This window comes from Mesoplodon bidens, assembly GCF_964165515.1.
Source record: "Mesoplodon bidens genome assembly, chromosome: 10".
Classification (NCBI taxonomy): Eukaryota; Metazoa; Chordata; class Mammalia; order Artiodactyla; family Ziphiidae; genus Mesoplodon; species Mesoplodon bidens.
The window spans coordinates 62,781,194-62,803,016 of NC_138172.1; the positions used below are offsets into that span (position 1 = coordinate 62,781,194).

The 21,823-nt window shown below is 41.3% G+C and overlaps 1 protein-coding gene across 8 annotated transcripts in view; it reads left to right on the top strand.

The window, feature by feature from the left end:
- The window catches only part of DST (dystonin), a 487,209-nt gene that overhangs the window by 452,118 nt on the left and 13,268 nt on the right, over positions 1–21,823 (top strand). For all 8 annotated transcript variants that reach the window (XM_081247517.1, XM_081247515.1, XM_081247513.1 and 5 more), the window contains 10 exons: positions 2,993–3,112; positions 5,770–5,939; positions 7,478–7,637; positions 9,999–10,193; positions 10,702–10,830; positions 15,815–15,958; positions 16,619–16,807; positions 17,942–18,068; positions 20,024–20,187; positions 21,195–21,357. In XM_081247517.1, the coding sequence (XP_081103643.1) occupies positions 2,993–3,112; positions 5,770–5,939; positions 7,478–7,637; positions 9,999–10,193; positions 10,702–10,830; positions 15,815–15,958; positions 16,619–16,807; positions 17,942–18,068; positions 20,024–20,187; positions 21,195–21,357 (1,561 nt within the window). The remainder of the gene's footprint in view (positions 1–2,992; positions 3,113–5,769; positions 5,940–7,477; positions 7,638–9,998; positions 10,194–10,701; positions 10,831–15,814; positions 15,959–16,618; positions 16,808–17,941; positions 18,069–20,023; positions 20,188–21,194; positions 21,358–21,823) is intronic.

A 21,823-nucleotide genomic window follows, 5' to 3' on the forward strand; every position in this document is an offset into this window, starting at 1 on the left:
AAGTGCTTTTATGGCAGGCTGTGCTTTGTGTAACAATCATGGCATGAAGCCAAGGTGTTTATTTCCTAAAAAGGCCATGGCCTCAGTTTGGACGATGACATCACTTTCTGACCTGGCAGCAACTTCAGGCCCTGGGGACCAGCCTTGGAAAGACTGATCATATCTTGATATCACAGATGGACGGTTATCATTGGGGCACAAAAAAGGGCTCCACAGTTTTGTTGTTGGGTTGGTTGGTTTTCCTTGTCCTTTCAACCTCCACTCTCATACTTAGAGTGAGGCATTCTGCTTTATTATATTGCTACTTGTGTTTAGTTCCAAAACCAGACTTTCTCACGTGTAGCCCCAGACATCTTTCTGAAGGCATACTCTGGGTCTGAGCTGGTTGTTTCTCTTCACCTCTCCAAATCCGTACACTTGTTGGCAGGGCTTCCTTTCTTTTCTAGTATTTGGATACAGCTTCATCCCACCTTTAAATTAACTGTTTGAATCTTGGGGGGCTGCTTTTTTAAATCTAGAGAATCTCACATGGAACTTTCCTTCCTTCCTTCCTTCATCTGTTATTCATATTCTGTTCTAGACTAAACACAGAGAAGTACAGTTATGTATTTCTGTGCTCCAGGGAAGAGGAAGATGCACCCACCTTGCTTGGCATATATCTTTGATTTTTACTAGAAACTTTGTGTAGTAATATTGAGGGTGAATTTTATAATGACTCTTTCTGCCCCATTCCATTGCATTTGTCCAGCATTGGTGTTGGGCGCGGTCATTTAGGGAGCTAGGCTCAGCTGGGCGATGCAGAGGATGACCTGGGAGTCCAGTGTTTCAGGATTTAAAGCTGTCCAGCATAAAATATTTAAAGGCTGGCGAAATGACACATTGCGCTGTGATTGGATTACAGGCCACATGTCTCTTTTTGAGGGGGAGGTATGGTATGTCCCATGTAATAAATGAGTCTCTAGAACAGAATCGGTCTCGGATGTTTTTTTAAGACAGTCCTCATGCCAAGCCTGACGTTTTTCTCGCCGTGTGTGCAGCCCTGTAGTCTATAGTGGAGGCATTTTGAGTTATGAACATCTGATTTACTCAAGTCTCATGGGTGCCAGTAGCCAGTCGGCCACCTTCTTCCTCCTTTCTCTATCGAGTCAATTTTATTTTCTCAGTCTGTTGAATTGAATTGATAAGGATTCTCCACTGTTCTCGGTGCAAAAGGATGGCATTTCTTCTATTTGTACGGCTTCTAAATAGTTTTGAGAGCAGGACCAGCCTCAGAACCTGTGCGTTTGTACCATTGTACTTATCATCCAGTTGTTATAGGCTGTACTGTCTGTAGAAAGACAAGCTGACAGGGACTTCCCTGGTGGTCCAGGGGTCAGAATTCCATGCTTCCACTGCAGGGGGCACGGGTTCGATCCCTGGTCGGGGAACTAAGATCCTGCATGCCAAAAAAAAAAGACAAGCTGGCATCACTAGCTGTTTATTTATTTATTTGTTCTAATACCTCAGGTTTTGGCTCAGATCTTGGCTGTAGTTCTCTGACTTGGGCAATTTATGTGCCTATTCTGGCCTCCCTGTTTTCATGTCTAAGTTGATTAGATTTGTGGGAGGGACGGCCGTGTGGGGAAAGCAGGTCTCTAACAAGACAGTCTCCAGTGGACCTTTGCAGCTTTGTGATTCTGTGCTCTCACTGTGTTTAGTATCAAATGTCTTTCTGTTATTTCACTATTAATGTTCTTTGATATAAAACAGATTTTATTTTGATTACTTAGGTTTTTGTCATGTATCTGTTCCCTTTAGTTCCTTGGAAGAAATAATTTATAACTAATTTCCCAGTTTGGTATCCAAAAATAGTACCTACTATTTCTTTATGATAAGCAGAAAAGAGACCACAGCTGAAATCAAGTATATATAGCACCAGAATAGTTCAAGGTTGTAGACGCGCAAGAGAATTCTATTTTGTTAGAACTCGAGTACTGTGGGTGCTCTTAAGTATAAAACCAGTATGTGAGGCTCAGGCATTGATGTGAGGATTTGTATAGCAGCAAGAAAGATGTTGAACTATCTTTGCATTAAATAGGAACGTAATGCCCTCTTTTTGTTAAAATGAATTTACAAACTTTATCCTTTCCCTTCTCCCTTTTTGTACCTCTTTCTTAGCATAAGAATTAAACACCACCTTAGAAGTAAATTCAGATCTGTCAAGAGACAACAGTGGAAGCTTACATTATTATTTTTTTAATTTTATTGACATATAGTTGATTTATAATGTTGTGTTTAATTTCTGCTGTACAGCAAAGTGATTCAGTTATACATCTATCTATTCTTTTTCATGTTTTTTTCCATTATGGTTTATCACAGGATATTGAATATAGGTCCCTGTGATACACGGTAGGACCTTGTTGTTTATCCATCCTATATATACCAGTTCGCGTCTGTTAATCCCAAACTCCCACTCCATCCCTCCCCCACGCTCCCTCCCCCTTGGCAACCACAAGTCTGTTCTCTATGTCTGTGAGTCTGTTTCTGTTTTGTAGATAAGTTCATTTGTGTTGTATTTTAGATTCCAATCAGAACAGCAGACAGAAAGCCAAATGAAAAAAAATGAAATGCAATGTAAGAGACCTATGGGATAATATAAAGAAGCATGCCAGTTTACGCTTACATTATTTATTAAACAAAAGAAAGGGTGGGACGTTCTGCCTGATGCTCCCTAACTGCTTCTAGGCTCACTTCTATTTTTGTTAAAGCTGACATGTTTGAATGAGTTATAACAAAGTGACCACGGGGCATGACCACAAAAGTTGAGCGTCAACAGACATTTTGTAATCTGCTGATGAAAATATTCTTTCTTTTTCTTCTTCAGGGAGAATTTTGAATGTATAATTGTTAACATTTCCATTAATATCAATTTCTGTTTAGAAATGTACTAGATTTCAAATCTAGTGAGTATGTCTGAAAATTTTCTGGACAAAGATGTGAATTTCTTTTACAGTTCCATGAAGCTTGGAGTAAGCTTATGGAGTGGCTGGAAGAATCAGAGAAGTCTTTGGATTCTGAACTGGAAATTGCCAACGACCCAGACAAAATCAAAGCACAACTGGCACAGCATAAGGTGGGTCTGCAGTTAAGAAAAGCACATTGTGTCGTTGTATATCTCAGGGTCACTTTTAAATTCCTACCTGATTGTGTATTTATTCATCACCGGAGAAAAAGGCTGTCCAACGTGGACCTATATTAAATGTAAAACCAATTGCCCTTTACATTGGTCAAGTGATCATTCCATTATGATTCCAGGGTTAATTGTTAAAAGAAAACACACTGAATTAAAACCGGAAGTCTTCCACAGTCTAAAACACATAAAGGATTTCTAGAGGCCGAACATTGGCACTTCGGTTTATCACAACTGCCTCGTCTTGTAATTTCTTTCATAGACCAAATGCCACGCAGAACATAATTATGTACTAAAAGGAACGTAGATTTTGCCATATATATTCGTACATACAGTGCAGTGGGGAAAATTGGTTGCCACTTCCTAAATTGGTATTACTGTGTATGTGCGTGAAATTCCACCCCTCCCCTCAAAGACTCATAGTCACTGGCTTCCTTGTGTAGACAAGAAGATATGGAAACACTGTGTTTTATATTTTCTGCCTTTTATATTCCTACCACATGCCATTCAAAGAACATCCCTCCCCCCATCCTCCCCAACTCTCTGGAATTTGGGTCTTTCTGTTATTCTGTTTGTAAAGTGATCATCGGCCCTCAGGGTGAGGATGTGGGTAAAAGGAGACCATCCCTGCAAACCATTTTACAATCTTAGGCATCTACATATAAATCATTGCTTGAAACATGATAGCTTTTAAAATGCTGGAAAAGATTGAATGATATAAGTTTTATCATCATCAGAAAATTCTAGCCCTCATGTTCATCCAGGCTGGTTGCTTCCGTCAGTGGGCCTGACCAGCTGCAGGGGTCAGGATCCTAGGATGATGGGGGAACATGCTGAGGTCCTTTCTTTGGCTGGATGAGGGCTTACGAGTGGCTTGTCCTGATGGCCCCTCTGCCTGGGAGCTGCCGCATCTAGCACTGGCAGCCCAGAGACTGTGATCAGCACCCTTTCCCCTCCCCTCCTTCTCAAAATAGAATGCCTTATTTGAACTTGAGCATAGACGTTGTGTTACGTAGTCTGATGAAAGCATACTGCATATTTAAAGTAGAGAATCCTGGGAATAAGAATGTGTGAAGAACCCTATTAGACTTCTTTTTCCTAGTGAGACCTGTCACCAGTCACCATTTCTCTGAGATAACAGGGTACGTTAAGCCTATCTTAAGAAGTCTTTCCTGTTCATCGTTTGGATACTTTTTGTCTTTAAAAAGTTTGACTCTATCCTGTATTCAGCTGTAACATTTGTTTTGTATAAGAAAATCTATGTCAATACCCTGATTCTAAAGCTAGCGTTCTGTTTCGAAAAACATGAAAAAAATAATAATTACAGAAGACAGACTACAGAAATAGTGACATATTGTGATGGGATTTATTGCCAAAAAATTCCCAGATGTAGTTGCCTCCTATTATAAAAGATATATATAGTGTGGTATTAGTGAAACACTTCAAGTGTGTAACATTTTTAAGGCAATACAATTTATTAGGTAATTGTAACCTCGAGGTTATTTTGGGAGATTACATTTGCATAGCATTTTACTGCCTGGGGTGATTCTAATGTGCTACCAGGATTGAGAATCTCCATGTTTGTGTTTCCTTGATATTTTATGAGCTTTTAAGCTGCCCATGAAGTTGACCTTTTTTCTTCTCATCACTGAGATTATGTATTCAATAGCAGTTGTCTTACTCTTTCTATTAAATATTTACAAATACCCACAAAATGCAAGATGATAATAAGGGTCCTACAGAGATAATACCCCTGCTCTATGAAAGCTTATAACTGAGTTATATAGAAAGATTCGAATTCATCCCTCCCCCACATGCATATGTACACACACAAACATGAAGGGTTCACTAACACTGTAAAAGCTGAAAAATACAGGTGTCATATTAGCCATTCAGCTGTTTGGCAGTGGAAAGTCATCTATAGACCTTTGCAGACTTGGGTAGGGCATTGTGGATGTGAGGAGGAGGGACGTGGACTCCCCAGGTATGCCTAGAATGAGTGGGTCCAAACACAGAACCAGAGCTATGGTTCTTTTCCCCTTATCCTGGATCACAGATAAAATACATGTAACATTACAGTGAGAATCCAAAATGTGTGACAGAAAATCTTTTTGACAATAAAAAACAACTGTAGTAAATTTACACATTACTGGGTCATTCTGTGTCCATACTGGACCCATACTTACTCATAGAGTATGAGCTACATTTTCCTCTCTGGACTCGTGGGTCTCTCAGTAGTTTATTAGCAATTCCACTTTACCATAACTATTTATACTGTTTGTAGTTTATGTCTACAAGAGATTCAGGATTTGTTTTGCTTTGAAATTGTTTTTTTTGATACTAGTAGGTGCTCTTAATAGTAATAGATGCTTGATAATAGTCGGTGCTTGGCTTCTGCAAGAAGTTAATCCTTCCATTTGAAAGTTTAAAAGTTCTTCTCTACCCTGGTGTGTTCCCTGTTGAGCACACACTACACCATGTGACTTGATGATGGCTAATGTCTCCATTTATTTAAGAGGGATGCCTCTTTCACTGTCTCTTACCTATTTGTGTATCAGTCCCAAGTAGAAATACATGCTGCTCTCTTGTTGGATATACAGGAGTTTCAGAAATCCCTCGGAGCCAAGCATTCTGTCTACGACACCACCAACAGGACTGGGCGTTCTCTGAAGGAGAAGACCTCCCTGGCTGACGACAACCTGAAGCTGGACGACATGCTGAGTGAGCTCAGAGACAAGTGGGACACGATCTGTGGGAAGTCGGTGGAGAGGTGAGATGCGCCTGACACCCGCTCACTCACCTTGCTGGACCCCTGGCAGCTGTCATGGTCCTGGCACTCTGTGCAGGCAGGGTTTGGAACCTTGAATACACACCTCCTTTGCCTGGAGAATGTCTGCTCATCCTTGACGCCCCGCGCACACAGTGCCTCCCCCGAGAGGCTTTGCTGTTCAGTATTATTTACGTTTAAGTGCTCGGTTCATTCAAAAATGACATCCTTCTCCAAGCCTCCCGCATCTCGCATGCAACTACAGCACCTGCCTTTGGACTGGTCCCCAGGTCTGCCATGGTCCTCCTCAGTCCCGTTTCCACATCACCAGCAGGACTGTCTTCTTAAAGTATAAGTGGGATCTTGTCACCCCCCAACCCCTCTTCATACCCTTTAGGGACTAACTCTTGGGTGTGGATTAGGATACAGGCCCCGTCACTGTGGCGAGCAGGGTCCTACCAGCCTGACCCCACCCACCCCTTCCCAGTCTCCTTCCTCCTCATTACACTTCAACCATGAAGACCCAAAAAGTTAAAAAAATTTTAAAGTAGCTAAGAAAGTTAAAATGGTATTTGAAGAGTTCACATATCTTATACATGTTTCCAAAATTTTCATCGATCCTTAGTCTTATTACTTTTGTCAGTATCCAGATTGAATAGAATATCATATTCCATTCTAGGGAATTTCATAATAAGTTTTTTAGTGTTAGTTGTTTTTTTTGTTTTTTTGTGTGTGTTTTTTTTGTGTGTGTGGTACACGGGCCTCTCACTGTTGTGGCCTCTCCCGTTGCGGAGCACAGGCTCCAGACGCGCAGGCTCAGTGGCCATGGCTCACGGGCCTAGCCACTCCACGGCATGTGGGATCTTCCTGGACCGGGGCACGAACCCGCGTCCCCTGCATCGGCAAGCGGACTCTCAACCACTGCACCACCAGGGAAGCCCTAGTGTTAGTTTTTCAGAATCAGTAAAATCTTCTCTCAGAAGGTTACATACTTTTTACAGTGTCCTATAAATGATTTCACGACAGTTTTTATGACATTCTTGAAAAGACAGAAAGTCACAGTGATGAGCAGATCCATGAGTGGCAGGTGTCTGCCGTGGAGGCAGACTGTGACCAGGAAAAGCCAGCCTGAGGGAGATCTGGGGTTGATAGACTGTTCTGGGTCTTGACTGTGGTGATGTTACATGAACATATACAAGTTTTAAAATCCATAGAACTGTACACCCCAAAGGTCAAACTTACTGCATGATACTTTAAAACACAATTTAATTGAAAAGGCATATTTTTATGAAGAAACTAAAGGGCCCGTGAGGTGATGATGAGGGAATTTTCCTGGAACAGGTGCCATGGATTTAAGCAATGAAAGGAAAATTGGAGAGAAGTTTGTTATTTTCTAAGGAAAGCAGAGAAACAGCAGTGAGTCCCAGTATACTGCTTTTCCTCTTGAGGTCTGCTAGCCTTCGTGGATGTTTTTTAGATGTTTGGATATAGAGGGCAGCTTTTTTGTTGCTCAGATTGATTTTTTCCATTTTTTCCCCTAGACAAAACAAATTGGAGGAAGCCCTCTTATTTTCTGGGCAATTCACAGATGCCCTGCAGGCCCTCATTGACTGGCTGTACAGGGTTGAGCCCCAGCTGGCTGAGGACCAGCCTGTCCACGGAGACATCGATCTAGTGATGAATCTGATCGATAATCACAAGGTATTGTTATCTGGGACATTTTATTTTATCTGGCTTGATTATTCTGAATGTAGAGGGAACTGTAACCACTTAATTTAACTTTATAAAAATCTACAGAGTATCTATCATACTACATAATAGTCCTTAATACTGAAATATGTGACATTTGAGGAGAACAAGAAAGCCAACTTTAAAAGTGATGCAGGAAAATTACTTCAGTATCAGTGAAATACTTTGGTTTTAAATTTCCCTATCTGAAACCTTGCTAGAACTTGAAAAGTGATTTCATTGTCTGGCACTTTAAAACGTGTTTCAAGAATGTTTTAGTGTCTTTTGTTATTCATTTAAGTAATTATGTGATATAATTTAAAATCGTTCGTTCAGTGACCTGGAACTAGGTCATTGCTGAAGTGCTGGATGTGTGACATGATCTGTGGGGGGTCGTGATCAGCTGCTTCTCTTTTTTTCAAAAACGGTTTTAACCTTGCCCCTTGACCTGTAGCAGTTTAAGAGGCAACAGCGTATGCCATTAGGGGTTCGGTTATTACTTCAAGAAAATTGGTTTCCTTGCCGTCTCCTGATATGTATGTCAATCTGTTGTACAAATCAAAGGTGGTATTTGAGACGTCCCAGAGATATACTGAGTGTAAGGTCCTAAATTATGATCAAATACTGTTACAACTTAAAGAACCTTGAAAACAGCATGAGGCCCAGTACTAATGTAGGTTGGTTGGCTTTATATATACAATTTTCTTACAGCACTACACTTGAATTCATGTCATATTCCTCTCTATAATTTTTCAGTTCAGAAAACTTATTTCATTTTTAAATGTTCTCTTTATACCTCCCTGGTTATGCTATTTTGATCTTACCTGTTCTTTTTAAAATAATTGGTCCTTTTGCATATTTATTTCCCCTTTTCTCATTCCATTATCTCATTATACCCATAGAAGAGAGTTTGTTATGTTTGAACATTAACAGAAAATAAGAGAATAGGTGAAGAACATTGATCTGGCCTACAAACATTTTAAAAACTTTAAATTATGTTGCTTTGCCTATACTGAAACAAATGTTTTGTGCATGATTAATACAAACTTTTCCATCCCCTGGCACTCCTTCAATGACTGATGAATAATGTAATGTTACTTTGTACATAAATGCCATTTTTAGAAGCTCACTGTCTAAATATTTACCCCCCTAGGCACTTGGCTAGTTTTTTATATACTAAAGGTCAACAAGAATGAATTAATCATTCAGCATTAGTAATACAATTGGAAGCCCCAATAAGAAGTTTAAGTAGACAAAGTACATTGGAAAGCCTACTTGGAACCGTGGGACTAGTCCTGTCACAAAAGGGAGAGTTAGACGCTGTACCTTGTATCTGTGTGTTTGTTCGTGTGTGTGTGTGTGTGTGTGTGTGTGTTTATCTCTCTGCGGGCACACCTCATTTAACACTATCAGAGTGAAATCAGCAAAGAACTCATCACACTGTTTCTGGATTATTTTCGACAGTCTCACTTTTATGAATGATCCGAATATCAGAATAGAAACTCATGGATAGAGTCAAAAGGATAAAATGTGCTTGGTAATATTCATTTGTGGTGATTTCTAAGAAAAATAAGCTGATTTTAGTTTATATATGAAGTTGGTTATTTGAAAGATCTGTTTGCAGACAGACTCTTGGGTCAGAAATGGATTTAGTCTGGGACCAAAAGAAGCCACTTTAACCCTTGGCACATCAGAGTTCATCAAAATTGGGCGGGAGAGAAAAATAAAAAGCTTTTCCTCCAAGGTGACAGATTAAGGAGTCAAGCCTCTAAAATTTGACGTTATGGGTTAGTGCCCAGGATGCTGTGAAAGCTACAACAAAGTATTGTTAGAGGAAAAGAAACAGGATGTGCCAGCCCTGCTCTTGTCTCCAAGGGCTGCTTAGTTACCGGTCAGTCTCTTAGGTGTGTTTGCTGATGGAGAGCAGTGTGGTGGCCAGCACACACTGGGCGCACACAGTAATGATTCCAGAGGGATTGGGACACCCTCACAAAGTATCACAGAAAAGAAGTTGATGCATTTTTGCATGGGATTGAAATAAAGAAGGGCGACCACCATTATTTAAATCCAACATGTCATTTAAAAAACAACATTCACTCAGGAAAACATTACAAGATTGAGGAGCAAATTGATACAAGCCTCGACTTGATGGTGCCCTCACAGGAGCGGTGTGTCTTGTCTTATTTTCTGCAGATTCTGCGGAAAACGTGGGTCATTAAACTGTAGGTCTTGGAGAGCCATACATGATGTTATGTGCACATACATATTTCATATAGTATGTCTTACTGTTTGGGCTTTGTAATTTAAAATTAATTTTTTTAAATTTGGTCTTAGGTCTTCCAGAAGGAGCTGGGGAAGAGGACCAGCAGCGTGCAGGCCCTGAAGCGCTCGGCCCGGGAGCTCATAGAGGGCAGCCAGGATGACTCCTCCTGGGTCAGGGTCCAGATGCAGGAGCTGAGCACACGCTGGGAGACGGTGTGTGCACTCTCCGTATCCAAGCAGACCCGCCTAGAAGCAGCTCTGCGCCAGGTAAAGCCCTGGGGTTACAGCTGCTGGGTGTGCTGACAAAGGTCCTGCACCCCTAACAGGAACTGCTGTCCTGAAGGACCACAGGGCTCCCGTGTCTCGGCCAGGATAGTCATGGGGAGGAAGTTCTTAGAGCATCATTGCCTGGGTCCGCTCCCCACCCAACGCCTCCCCAAAGAATTTAAATGACTCAACAGAGGGAGGCTTTCTAATCTTCCCATAAAAGTGCTGTTTGAGTCTTTTTTTCAGCTAGAATGCTTAATGGGCCGCCATTCATCTCACATCAGATTGTTAAAATGGTGAATTATTCTTCATATAGGCCTTTTTGACGGATTAGATGTTTTCTTACACTTGTAAAATGCAGCACCATGTATCTTTATCTTTTTAACGGGAATAATGGATATAATGAATCAGTTTAAATTTAAGACTTTTTTTTTCCATTGAGAGGAAGACTCGACTCTACTAACAAGCATGTTTGGGAATCTTTTTTGGGGCGCATGTGAACCGTTAGGCAGAGGAGTTTCACTCGGTGGTCCATGCCCTCCTGGAGTGGCTAGCGGAAGCGGAGCAGACCCTTCGTTTCCATGGTGTTCTCCCAGACGATGAGGATGCCCTTCGGACTCTCATTGATCAGCATAAAGTGAGTTATGTAAACGCTCAGTAAAAATAAGTGAGAAAGCCAAACAAAGTAGAGAAAATGGACTCATGATTGCAAATACCAACTGCATGAATATCTTCCTTCCTGAGAAGTAGTGAAAGATCTGGTATGTATGCGAATTTATCTGTATCCTCCTTCCTTACATAGGTGTGTCCTCGTGCAACTATGCACATGTATGTGTGGCTTTTTTTTTTTAATGTCTTCTTTATAGAAGGTGGTTATTTTAAAACTAGTCACTCTGAAGGAACCCTCCTAAACTGTTGGTGGGAATGTAAGTTGGTGCAGCCACTGTGGAGAACAGTATGGAGGTTCCTCAGAAAACTAAAAATAGAGCTGCCATATGATCCAAGCAGTCCCACTCCTGAGCATATATCCAGACAAAACTATAATATACTTCAATTAAAAAAATAAAATAAAATAAAACTAGTCACTCTGTTTTCCTATCTCCAGGAAGCACATTTTTCTAGGGAGCTCTTTGGCTCCTGAGCAAAACTGGTCAATTTTGTTGCACTTAGATGTGCATTTCAAAGATGAAACTTCCTTACTGAGCAGTATGACATTTATAAAATTATAGCCATTAGAATTGTCAATTAATGATTTTTACCTTTGTAAGCAAGACAAGCAAGTAGTTTAATAACTGGTCTTCAAATTTTATTTTTAAACCTCTGCCAATTCTGTTTTTAATCAAGAGCTGCTTTAAATTCTTTTAAGAAGTAACCCATGTATAAATTATAAATAAAAAATGGATTATGTAAGTAGATATACTATTAAATAATTAACCAAGTAAAAATCTGGCCATTGAATTTTCAGGTCAAAATTTTTCCTGTGACGATGCATAGGACTAGCAAAACCCTTAAGAGAGTGGTCCAGAGAGTTCTTAACAGATAATTTTTTTAACCTTTGACTCTAAAAGTCAGGAGTTAGCAATGCTAATATTCAGTGTAGTATTTTTTCCGCCTGGGGTGTAGTGTTCTGAAAATTACGTATCTTGAGGGTTTTTTTCTATTCTTTTTTTTTTTTTAAGTATAGTTGATTTACAATGTTGTGTTAATTTCTGCTGCACAGCAAAGTGATTCAGTTGTACACATATAAACATTCTTTTTTTAAATATTCTTTTCTATTATGGTTTATCATAGGATATTGAATATAGTTGTCTGTGCATTACAGTAGGACCTTGTTGCTTATCCATTCTATATATAAAAGCTTACATCTGCTAATCCCAGCCTCCCACTCCATCCCTCACCCAATGCACTCCCTCTTGGCAACCACAAGTCTGTTCTCTATGTCCATGAGTCTGTTTCTGTTTTGTAGATCACTTATATCACATGATATAAGTGATATCATGTGGTATTTGTCTTTCTCTTTATGACTTATTTCACTTAGTGTGATAATCTCTAGTTGTATCGTGTTGCTGCACGTGGCATTATTTCATACTTTTTATGGCTGAGTAGTATTCCATTGTATAAAGGTACCACCTCTTCTTTATCCATTCATCTGTCAATGGACACTTAGGTTGTTTCCATGTCTTGGCTATTGTGAACAGTCCTGCTATGAACATAGGGGGGTGCATGTATCTTTTTGAATTATAATTTTGTCTGGATACATGCCCAGGAGTGGGATTGCTGGATCATGTGGTAGCTCTGTTTTTAGTTTTCTGAGGAACCTCCACACTATTCTCCATCGTGGCTGCACCAACTTACATTCCCACCAACAGTGTAGGAGGGTTCCCTTTTCTCTACACCCTCTCCAGCATTTGTAGACTTTTTAATGATGGCCACTCTAACCGGTGTGAGGTGGTATCTCGTAGTTTTGATTTGCATTTCTCTCATAATTAGTGATGTTGAGCATCTTTTCATGTGCCTGTTGACTTCAGTGTATTTAGTATTGATGTCAAAATTTCCTATAAATGGTAAAGGATCTTTTTAGTACCACTGAATAACCTGGTGCTTCAAGGTCAAGTTGGAAATACATAATTCCAGTGTAGCATGGATGACATCATCTGTGGTGACTTCTTATGTTAATTATGATGCTCTCTCAATGATGGGCTGCTTACGCTATAGCAATGAAATATTGCCTTGTTGTTAATAAAAGGGATGCAGGCTTGTATAACATTATCTGGAGGAAGGAAATGCTGTATACACTTTTTCAAGTTGAAGCTGGCCTGTAAGAACAGGAAAATTACATCACATTTACTGTGCATTTTTGATTCAGTTAAAATTTTTGAAAATCTAGTTTATGTTACCATAGGCTGACCATCAGCTGCTTTGGGTTCCACTGACATACTAGGGTTTAGGTGTCAAGAGTGTCCCCTGAAGCCCAGGGTGCATATATGCCCTACAGAACCGAGGCTACCTGTGGTATCACCACCCTCACAGCAGGGCCAGGAAACCCCCAGAAACATCAGGAGGCAGTCATCCCAGAAGGGGTAGTGGTTTCAAGAACAGATTATCTTTAAACATTTTAAATTAGCATACAATTGCATGCAATTTTTTTTTTTTTTTTTTTTTTTTTTTTTGCCGTTCGCGGGCCCCTCACTGCTGTGGCCTCTCCTGCTGCGGAGCACAGGCTCTGGACGCGCAGGCTCAACGGCCATGGCTCACGGGCCCAGCCACTCCGCGGCATGTGGTATCTTCCCAGACCGGGGCACGAACCCATGTCCCCTGCATCGGCAGGCGGACTCTCAACCACCGCGCCACCAGGGAAGCCACAATTGCATGCAATTTTATAAAGTGCTTCTCTGTAATAATATTTTGCAGTGATATTGTTCGTTCTGCTTCATTTCTTTTGCTTCCCTTCACACATTCTCACCAATAGAAGAAAAACAGAATATTTAATTTCTTAGACTAGAGCCCTCTCAGTATAATCCAACTTCTAAAATTGGCTGATTTTCCCATGTGAGCACAAACCACTGAGGCGACACTCAGACTGGCCTGGAGGAGCCCGGGGTGCTGTTGGGAGTTGGTACCCAGTCCACAGTGTTTCCAGTGGGAGCTGGGCGCCCAGTGTGGGAGTGATTAAAAGTACATGATTGGATCAGTTCTCCTCTGGAAAAGCACAGCCGTTCTTAACCTTCCGGTTTTCTCTTCCTAGTAAAGTTTGTTTCCTTTCACTTAAAAGGGGTCTGTTTTGGGGAAAATTAAAATATTTTTTAAGTAGGTCATGAATTTAAAAAGTAGGTCATCAAAGTCTGTGAGTCTGTTTCTGTTTTGTAAATAACTTCATTTGCTTATGGTTACCAAGGGGGAAAGGTGGGGAGAGGGGTAAGTTAGGAGTTTGGGAGTAACATATACACAGTACTATATATAATACAGGTAACCAACAAGGACCTACTGTAGTGTATAGCACAGGGAACTCTGCTCTACTCAGTGTTCTGTAATAACCTATATGGGAAAAGAACCTAATCTGAAAAAGAATGGGTATATGTATATGTATAACTGAGTCACTTTGCTGTACACCTGAAACTAACACAACATTGTAAATCAACTATACTCCAATATGAAATAAAAATTAAATTAATACATAAATAAAAATAAAAAGTAGGTCATGTTAGCAGAGTAATTGAACCTGGACTCCCCAACAGTAAAAATGTGGAAATAAAGGTTAAAAAGCATTTATTCACTCACAAAGGTACAAAATTTTTTTTTTTTTTTTTTTTTTTTGCGGTACGCGGGCCTCTCACTGTTGTGGCCTCTCCCATTGCGGAGGACAGGCTCCGGACGCGCAGGCTCACAGGCCATGGCTCACAGGCCCAGCCGCTCCGCGGCATGTGGGATCTTCCCAGACTGGGGCACGAACCCGTGTCCCCTGCGTCGGCAGGTGGACTCTCAACCACTGCACCACCAGGGAAGCCCAAGACACAGTCTTTTGATCTTGTGGACCTTAACAATCTAGTAGCTGTGCATATAAACGAAAGATTTTATTAGAGCGAAATGCCAGGGTAGGAGGCGTATGACAGATGCTTCAGAGGTTTAGAAACAAAAGGTCACTAGATGTGAACACCTATACTTTCTGACCCCCTGGTTATACGGCGTGGGTAACACAAGTGCCATCCATCCCATGGCACCCTTGTCAGGTGTGGAAGGAATCCCTCTTAGGGTGGGGTCCAGGTAGATTGGAGGGGTCAGTGGATGTTTGAAAGTCAGTGCAGGGTTTGGGAAGCATGTGCCCCACAAGCATGTGCCCAAATGCCTCACATTTTGGGAGGCAAAAGTCCTCATTTTTTTAGCCCCGCTTTCAGAGTTCTGTGATCCATGAATCTATGGGTACAATTCTGATGGTAGAAAGTAAAGTATGTGAGACATTTATAAAAAGGTTGATTTGACAGCCTTCCAAAGCCTGTTGAGGTGTATTCATCCTTCCAGGGCTGAGAGTGGCTCTTTTTACTGCCCTTTAAGGGACATTTTCCCCAGAGGCTGGCTGCTGTCAGGCCCACTTGCTCCAGACTCACCCGACTCCTTCCCCACTGGACACGGGACCTTCTCTCCCACCACCCAGGCCTTTCTAGTTCCCTGCCAGTCTGCTGTCTTCCTTGGCACTTTTTGGATACACATTCCTATCATTCCTGATACGGTTAATGCTACTTTAAATACTAACCTCCTCGTCTTATTTGCTAGAACAGTTTTTTTTTTTTTGCAATCCATATTGTTTCCATCGCTGGCTTAGTATCGGTCCCAATTCTTGCCTCTATGAATCTAATTATAATATATTCAAATTTAGGAGAGTGTCTTTTTTGTTTAATGTATTTTGTAAAGCATGAGATAGCATCCCGTACTTGGATCTTGAGATAGTGTGAGAAGGTACTTTATCCGATTACTGTCCCTTCTCCTTCCTTAATTCCTCACTCGGTGGATGATTTCCAGCTGTGAATAAACCGATGTAAGTTCTTGCTTATTGGTTTAGCTCTGACAGTCCAGTGGACGTTGCTGGCCTTTTAGTTTCAGCCCGTGCGTCTTTGTTTATGCTGTAGGAATTCATGAAGAGACTGGAAGAAAAGCGCGCTGCCCTCAACAAAGCCACCAGCATGGGAGACACCATCCTGGCCATCTGCCACCCAGACTCCATCACCACCATCAAGCACTGGATAACCATCATCCGGGCCAGATTCGAGGAGGTTCGTGCATCTCAGTCCATCTTTAGAGCAGCTGGAGCTTTGAGAGTCAGGGGAGGGGGCGTGGAAACTCAGGCAATTAATGACGCATTTATGGCTGTGGGAACCTAAGGGCTTATGTTCTTCACAAGACCATTCTTCTGTGTGTTACCTGTCTCTGCCACCCACTTTTCTTTAAAAAGTTACAAGCATTCTGCAGCTATGTCCCTGAAACTATTTGGTTCACTGTAGGACTTTCTGTCCACTTCCAGATTACGTGTGTTGAATAGGTTTTTCAGAGCCGCCTATGCTTGTGGAATGAATTGCACACACAAGTGAACTCATTCTGTATTTAAGATCTTAGCTATTTTTATTTCCACTCTGTGCTACACGGAGTGAGCATATGTGATTCTTCAGGGAATGCATGTTTGAACTTAAATTAGCAGGCGAAGGGAAGCCTGGGTGATTGACGTACATCTACTTCTGAGGGTGACAACCATCACAAAGGGCTCCTGGGTCCTCCACAAGCTGGGTCTTGATACCACTGATGGGATCTAGAAAGACCAGAGAGTTATGGGTCTAGCCTGGGATGATCCTAATTTACATTTAAATGTGGTGTACGTTACATCAGTTACATTATTCACTGAGATGGAAGAAATTCAGAGCAGTTGTTTTCTCCATCAGGTACTGGCCTGGGCGAAGCAGCACCAGCAGAGACTAGCCAGTGCCCTGGCAGGACTCATCGCCAAGCAGGAGTTGCTGGAAGCCCTGCTGGCCTGGTTGCAGTGGGCTGAAACCACACTGAGCGACAGGGATAAAGAGGTCATCCCGCAGGAGATTGAAGAGGTGAAAGCCCTCATTGCAGAACACCAGGTAAATAGATGTCATCCTAACCTGCCTTCTCAGACACTGTCTTTGCTTCACACTGTACTGCTCGGAAGGCTGCTCTGTGCTCCTTACCTGCACTTCCTCACCTGCACTTCCTCAGACACACTCCTCGACTCCTCCGCCGGGTTTCTGCCGCCGCTGCTGCCCTGGAGCTTCTCTCTGGAGAGCCACTTCGTTTTGCTGGTGTCTCCTGCCCTGTGTGACCTTCCCATGCTCCTCCTTTTCGGCCCCATCCATGGAGCTGTGCTCGCATCTCAGATGGGCTCCCCCCCCCCGTCCCTGTGCTGTGCGGCTGCTTCCCACTATTGCTATCATATTTTAATAGAAGTATAAGATGTCGATGCCTTTGATGGCCCTGAAGTGTCTCTGTCATCCGAGGTATTAAAGTGATCAGTGTTCTCCAGTGTGACAGACATTCCAGAAATGTGTTTCTTCACTTCTCACTTTTTTCTGCCTTCTCCTTTTCCCATCACTTTTCACCAGTCTCTGCCTTTGCCACAGATTCCAGATACAGGGACACCTGGTCAACCATGATAATAAGTCCAAGGAGATGAGATAAATGGCAACGTAGTCAAACCTTTTAAATGTAAACTTGAACCTGAATGACTTTGACCCTCCTTGGTAGAGCAGATTTATTGATAGGGATATTTTAAATGTATCCACATTTATGTGGATGCATTATGTCACTGTATATCAAAGCCATCTTAAGTATTTCAGATATGTAGGTGAGATGTGTCACAGGAAAGCCCTAGAGACACCCCAGCTAACTCATTCCTTTGTAGACAAATGCTCACTTTAAGATTCTTCAGGGAGAGCTTGGAAGCTTGGTCCTGGCTGGTGCACAGACAGGTTGTGTTCCTCATACAGCTGCTCCCCCTGTGGTCTTCAAATAAAATGAATTGCTTTTGTAACACTGTAGTTACTTATCACCTATTAACATTTTGTAGTCTGTAAATGCTGTATTATGATGCTTAGATTTTTTTACCCTAGATAAAACATGTTTTATTCTTTTTTCAGAAATCATAGTATGGTCCTTTTATCTTTTTGGTTTTAGTTCATTTCTATAGATGGTTTTCTCTGATATACTTGTATCTAGTTGACATCATTTCTTTCTTTCAGACCTTCATGGAGGAAATGACCAGAAAACAACCTGACGTGGACAAAGTCACCAAGACCTACAAGAGGAGAGTGGCGGACCCCTCCTTACATTCCCACATTCCGGTCTTGGATAAGGGACGAGCAGGAAGTAAGCAGTGGCTAATTTTTTTAACCATGAGGATGGTTAAGCAAGGAAGTTAGTTTCCTTTTATTTTGAGTTATGGTTTGATATTTTGGAGCCATAGGTGATTCTACACGAGCTCTCAATCATAAAAGGTTTTCTTTCTTTCTTTCTTTTTTTTAAATTTATTTATCTTTGGCTGTGTTGGGTCTTTGTTGCTGCGTGCGGGCTTTCTCTAGTTGTGGTGAGCGGGGGCTACTCTTCGTTGTGGTGTGCGGGCTTCTCATTGTGGTGGCCTCTCTTGTTGTGGAGCACGAGCTCTAGGTGTGCGGGCTTCAGTAGTTGTGGCACACGGGCTTAGTAGTTGTGGTGCATGGGCTTAGTTGTTCCACGGCATGTGGGATCTTCCTGGACCAGGGCTCAAACCCGTGTCCCCTGCATTGGCAGGCGGATTCTTAACCACTGTGCCACCAGGGAAGTCCCATAAAAGGTTTTCTTGAAAGAATATGTGGGCTAAGTATTATAGCAACTTATTTAAAAATAAAGGAAGGGATAAATCCAGGTCTCTATATGTAACTTTATTTGCTCGAAGTGTATCTTTCAGATTAGCCAGAAGAAATCAGGAATAACTTTCAACAAGAACAGAAGTCACCACCCCCTTTGAATTGACTCATTCTGCTTCTGTTATATAAATAACCTTAAAGTGGAATGGAACAGGAATGACCATGACCTGGATAAAGTTCATGACCTAACTGTTCACTAATGACCAGCAATCTGATAGATTTTCCTCAGGTTCATTTGACTTGAGGCTCTATTTACTGACTTCTCAGGCTGTCTTGACCCAGCGAAGTGACATTAAATACAATAATAGCTAGCTCAGATAAGATTTAGAAGCAGCACAATTTATACCAGGCAGTTTATATATTTCTGAATGTGCCTTACTAAAGAAAAGTGGTTTTGGATCTGTCATAGTCATGTCTTGCACAAGGAGGCAGGGTAACAAGACTGGACACAGACTGCCTGGCTGTCCCTACCCCTCAGCATCTGGGAAACGCAACCTTGGACATGTTACTTAAACCCCCTCTGAGCCTCAATTTCCTCATCTGTGGAAGGGGAGAATTATAACCTCATTAGACTATGGTGAAGACTTAATGAGCTCATGTATGAAGTGCTTAGCATACTTCCTGGAATACTGTTAAATGCTCAATAAATATTAGCTATTGATATTTTTATGTAGCTCCATGGGAGTTAGGAATTCTGGGCAAATCTCAGCTTGGATGCTAACTTCCTATGAAAGCTTAGGCCAGTGATTTATTTTTCTAGGTCACATTGAACGATTTAGTTAGATGAGGAAACTGCAGTGAGATAATTGCTCTGTGAAGTTATAGAAAATTGTGAATAATAGAAAGAGGGAGGAAACTTCAGGAAGGCAGTAAATTAGGATATGAGATGATGCACAGGAAACACAATCTCAGTGGAAAATGGACCTGGAAGAAGGCTAGGACCATAATCACACACTTCCGTACTTGATTGGGAATTTGTCGGGTATCTTGGTCCGACGCTGGCAAGCCGTCCCGTGCCTCCTGCCCTCCTCTCAGCTGGGTTTGCCCAAACTGATTCACATACACTGCAGTGCCCTGGCAGTAGCAAAGAGGAGGATCGCAGGATGCTTTTTTGTCATTGAAGTGGCGCAGATTTTAGACTGGAAAATGTTTGAAGCATCAATGTATTGAGAGAACTTTCCAGTATTTCAGGGCTCTTGTCAAGAATATTTCTCTGCTGTCTCTGAATGGTGTGCGACCCTTGTTAAGTAAAACACATTTGATCCTGGTATCGTGCATCACCTAAATTGGGGTGTTTCTACACGTCATAGCTAGTAATGAAGTTGATTTAGTCTGAACAAGGAACAGTAAAGGTCAAGCCTTAACGTATTTCAAAACCCCGAAGACTTTGCCATCCTAACTCAAGTTATGTTTGAACAGGAAAACGCTTCCCAGCATCAAGCTTCTATCCCTCTGGATCACAGACACAAATCGAAACCAAGAATCCCAGGGTCAACTTACTGGTGAGCAAGTGGCAACAAGTCTGGCTGCTCGCCTTGGAAAGAAGGAGGAAGCTTAATGATGCCCTGGACAGACTGGAGGAGGTGAGAAAACTCATACAGTGGGTACCATATTGTCATCTGCCCTCATTCACCGGAACGCATTGCCAAGATCTAGATTTTTTTCAACGTTTCTGATAATAGATAAGAAAACTCTTGATGTCTGAGTGCTTATTTTACTTCTAAGATTAAAGCCACAGGTATGAATGTTGTTATGGGGGGGGGGCGGGTAAACCCTGATATATGGGCCTTGGATTTAGGGAATCAAAGTCAAAAACAGGTATGTTGTAACATAATCAGGAGCTGACTCCTTCGGAAAAGATCTGGCTTGATGTATGTTTGCTGACAGCATCATCTGGCAACTATAATCATTTATAATGCAGATCATTTAATCATATATACTCTGTGATCTGAGGTGTAGGGTGTCAGATTCTAGAATTGGTAAATTTTTAGAAGGTGAGGAGTTAGGAGCTGCTGGTGGCAGAGACGTGAGGGGTAAGGTAGGTAAAATCGGTCTTGTTCAGCTGGGCCTGCTCCCTGGGGCACAGAGCTCCTGTCACCTTGGGCCACACCACCTTTGTGAGTTCGGCATTATCAGAAACTTTCAGTGTGACTTTTTGAGGAGTTTTGTTTCCTCTATTTGTAAAGAAAAAACAGTGGCAGTAACAGAATAAACTTTAGAGAAAAAATGTTCAAGTCCCCTTTGCAAGATGATACCTTTCCTGGAGGGAATGATCTGTGTGTTATCTAAAAGATCATTAAAAACGTTTTTCATATTGTATAAGATAATAGTTTTTATTATCTAGAGGATCGTTATAAATAACATTATTCATATTGTATAAGGTAATTTTGGTTATCTAGAGGATCATTAAAAACGTCATTCATATTGTATAAGATATAATTTTGGCTATCTAGTGGATCATTTAAAACATTATTCATATTATATAATTTTGGTTATCTAGAGGATCATTCGAAATAACGTTATTCATATTGTGTAAGATATAATTTGAGCACAGCAGCAACTCAGGCAAAATGCCTTTTACCCTCTTCAGCTAAGGGAATTTGCCAACTTTGATTTCGATGTCTGGCGCAAAAAGTACATGCGATGGATGAATCACAAGAAATCTCGAGTGATGGACTTCTTCAGGAGGATCGATAAAGATCAGGATGGGAAAATAACCCGACAAGAATTTATTGACGGGATTCTTTCCTCAAGTAAGTCCCAAGAGAGGTGGCCATAACAGATGTAATTTTTAAAGAAAATAAGCGCAGTTTAAAATTGTGGAGCCAGTAAACCTGTGTTACTAATAAAGCATCACCTTTAAACTTGGCTGTGAAGTCATTGCCCTCAAAAACAAAAACACACAAAAAAACTGTCCTTAGTTAAAATTTATGGCTTTGAAGTCAGGCACACTTACTAATTGTGTCACCACAGATAAACTCCTTTTCTCCACTGGAGCTGTGTCCCTATTTAGTGTAATCAGGTTAATAATACTTAATTCTTGGATTGTGTTGCCTGGCATAAAATGGGAAATCAATAAATGCAAGTCAGTCTCTCCCTTTTTCATTTTAGTTCACATTCTGATCTAACATTGTCATTAGTAGGAAATTAGAAGGCTATAAAAATTCTTAAGGTATGTGCCCCCTTCTTGTTTGATAGATTATTTTGATCACATGTATG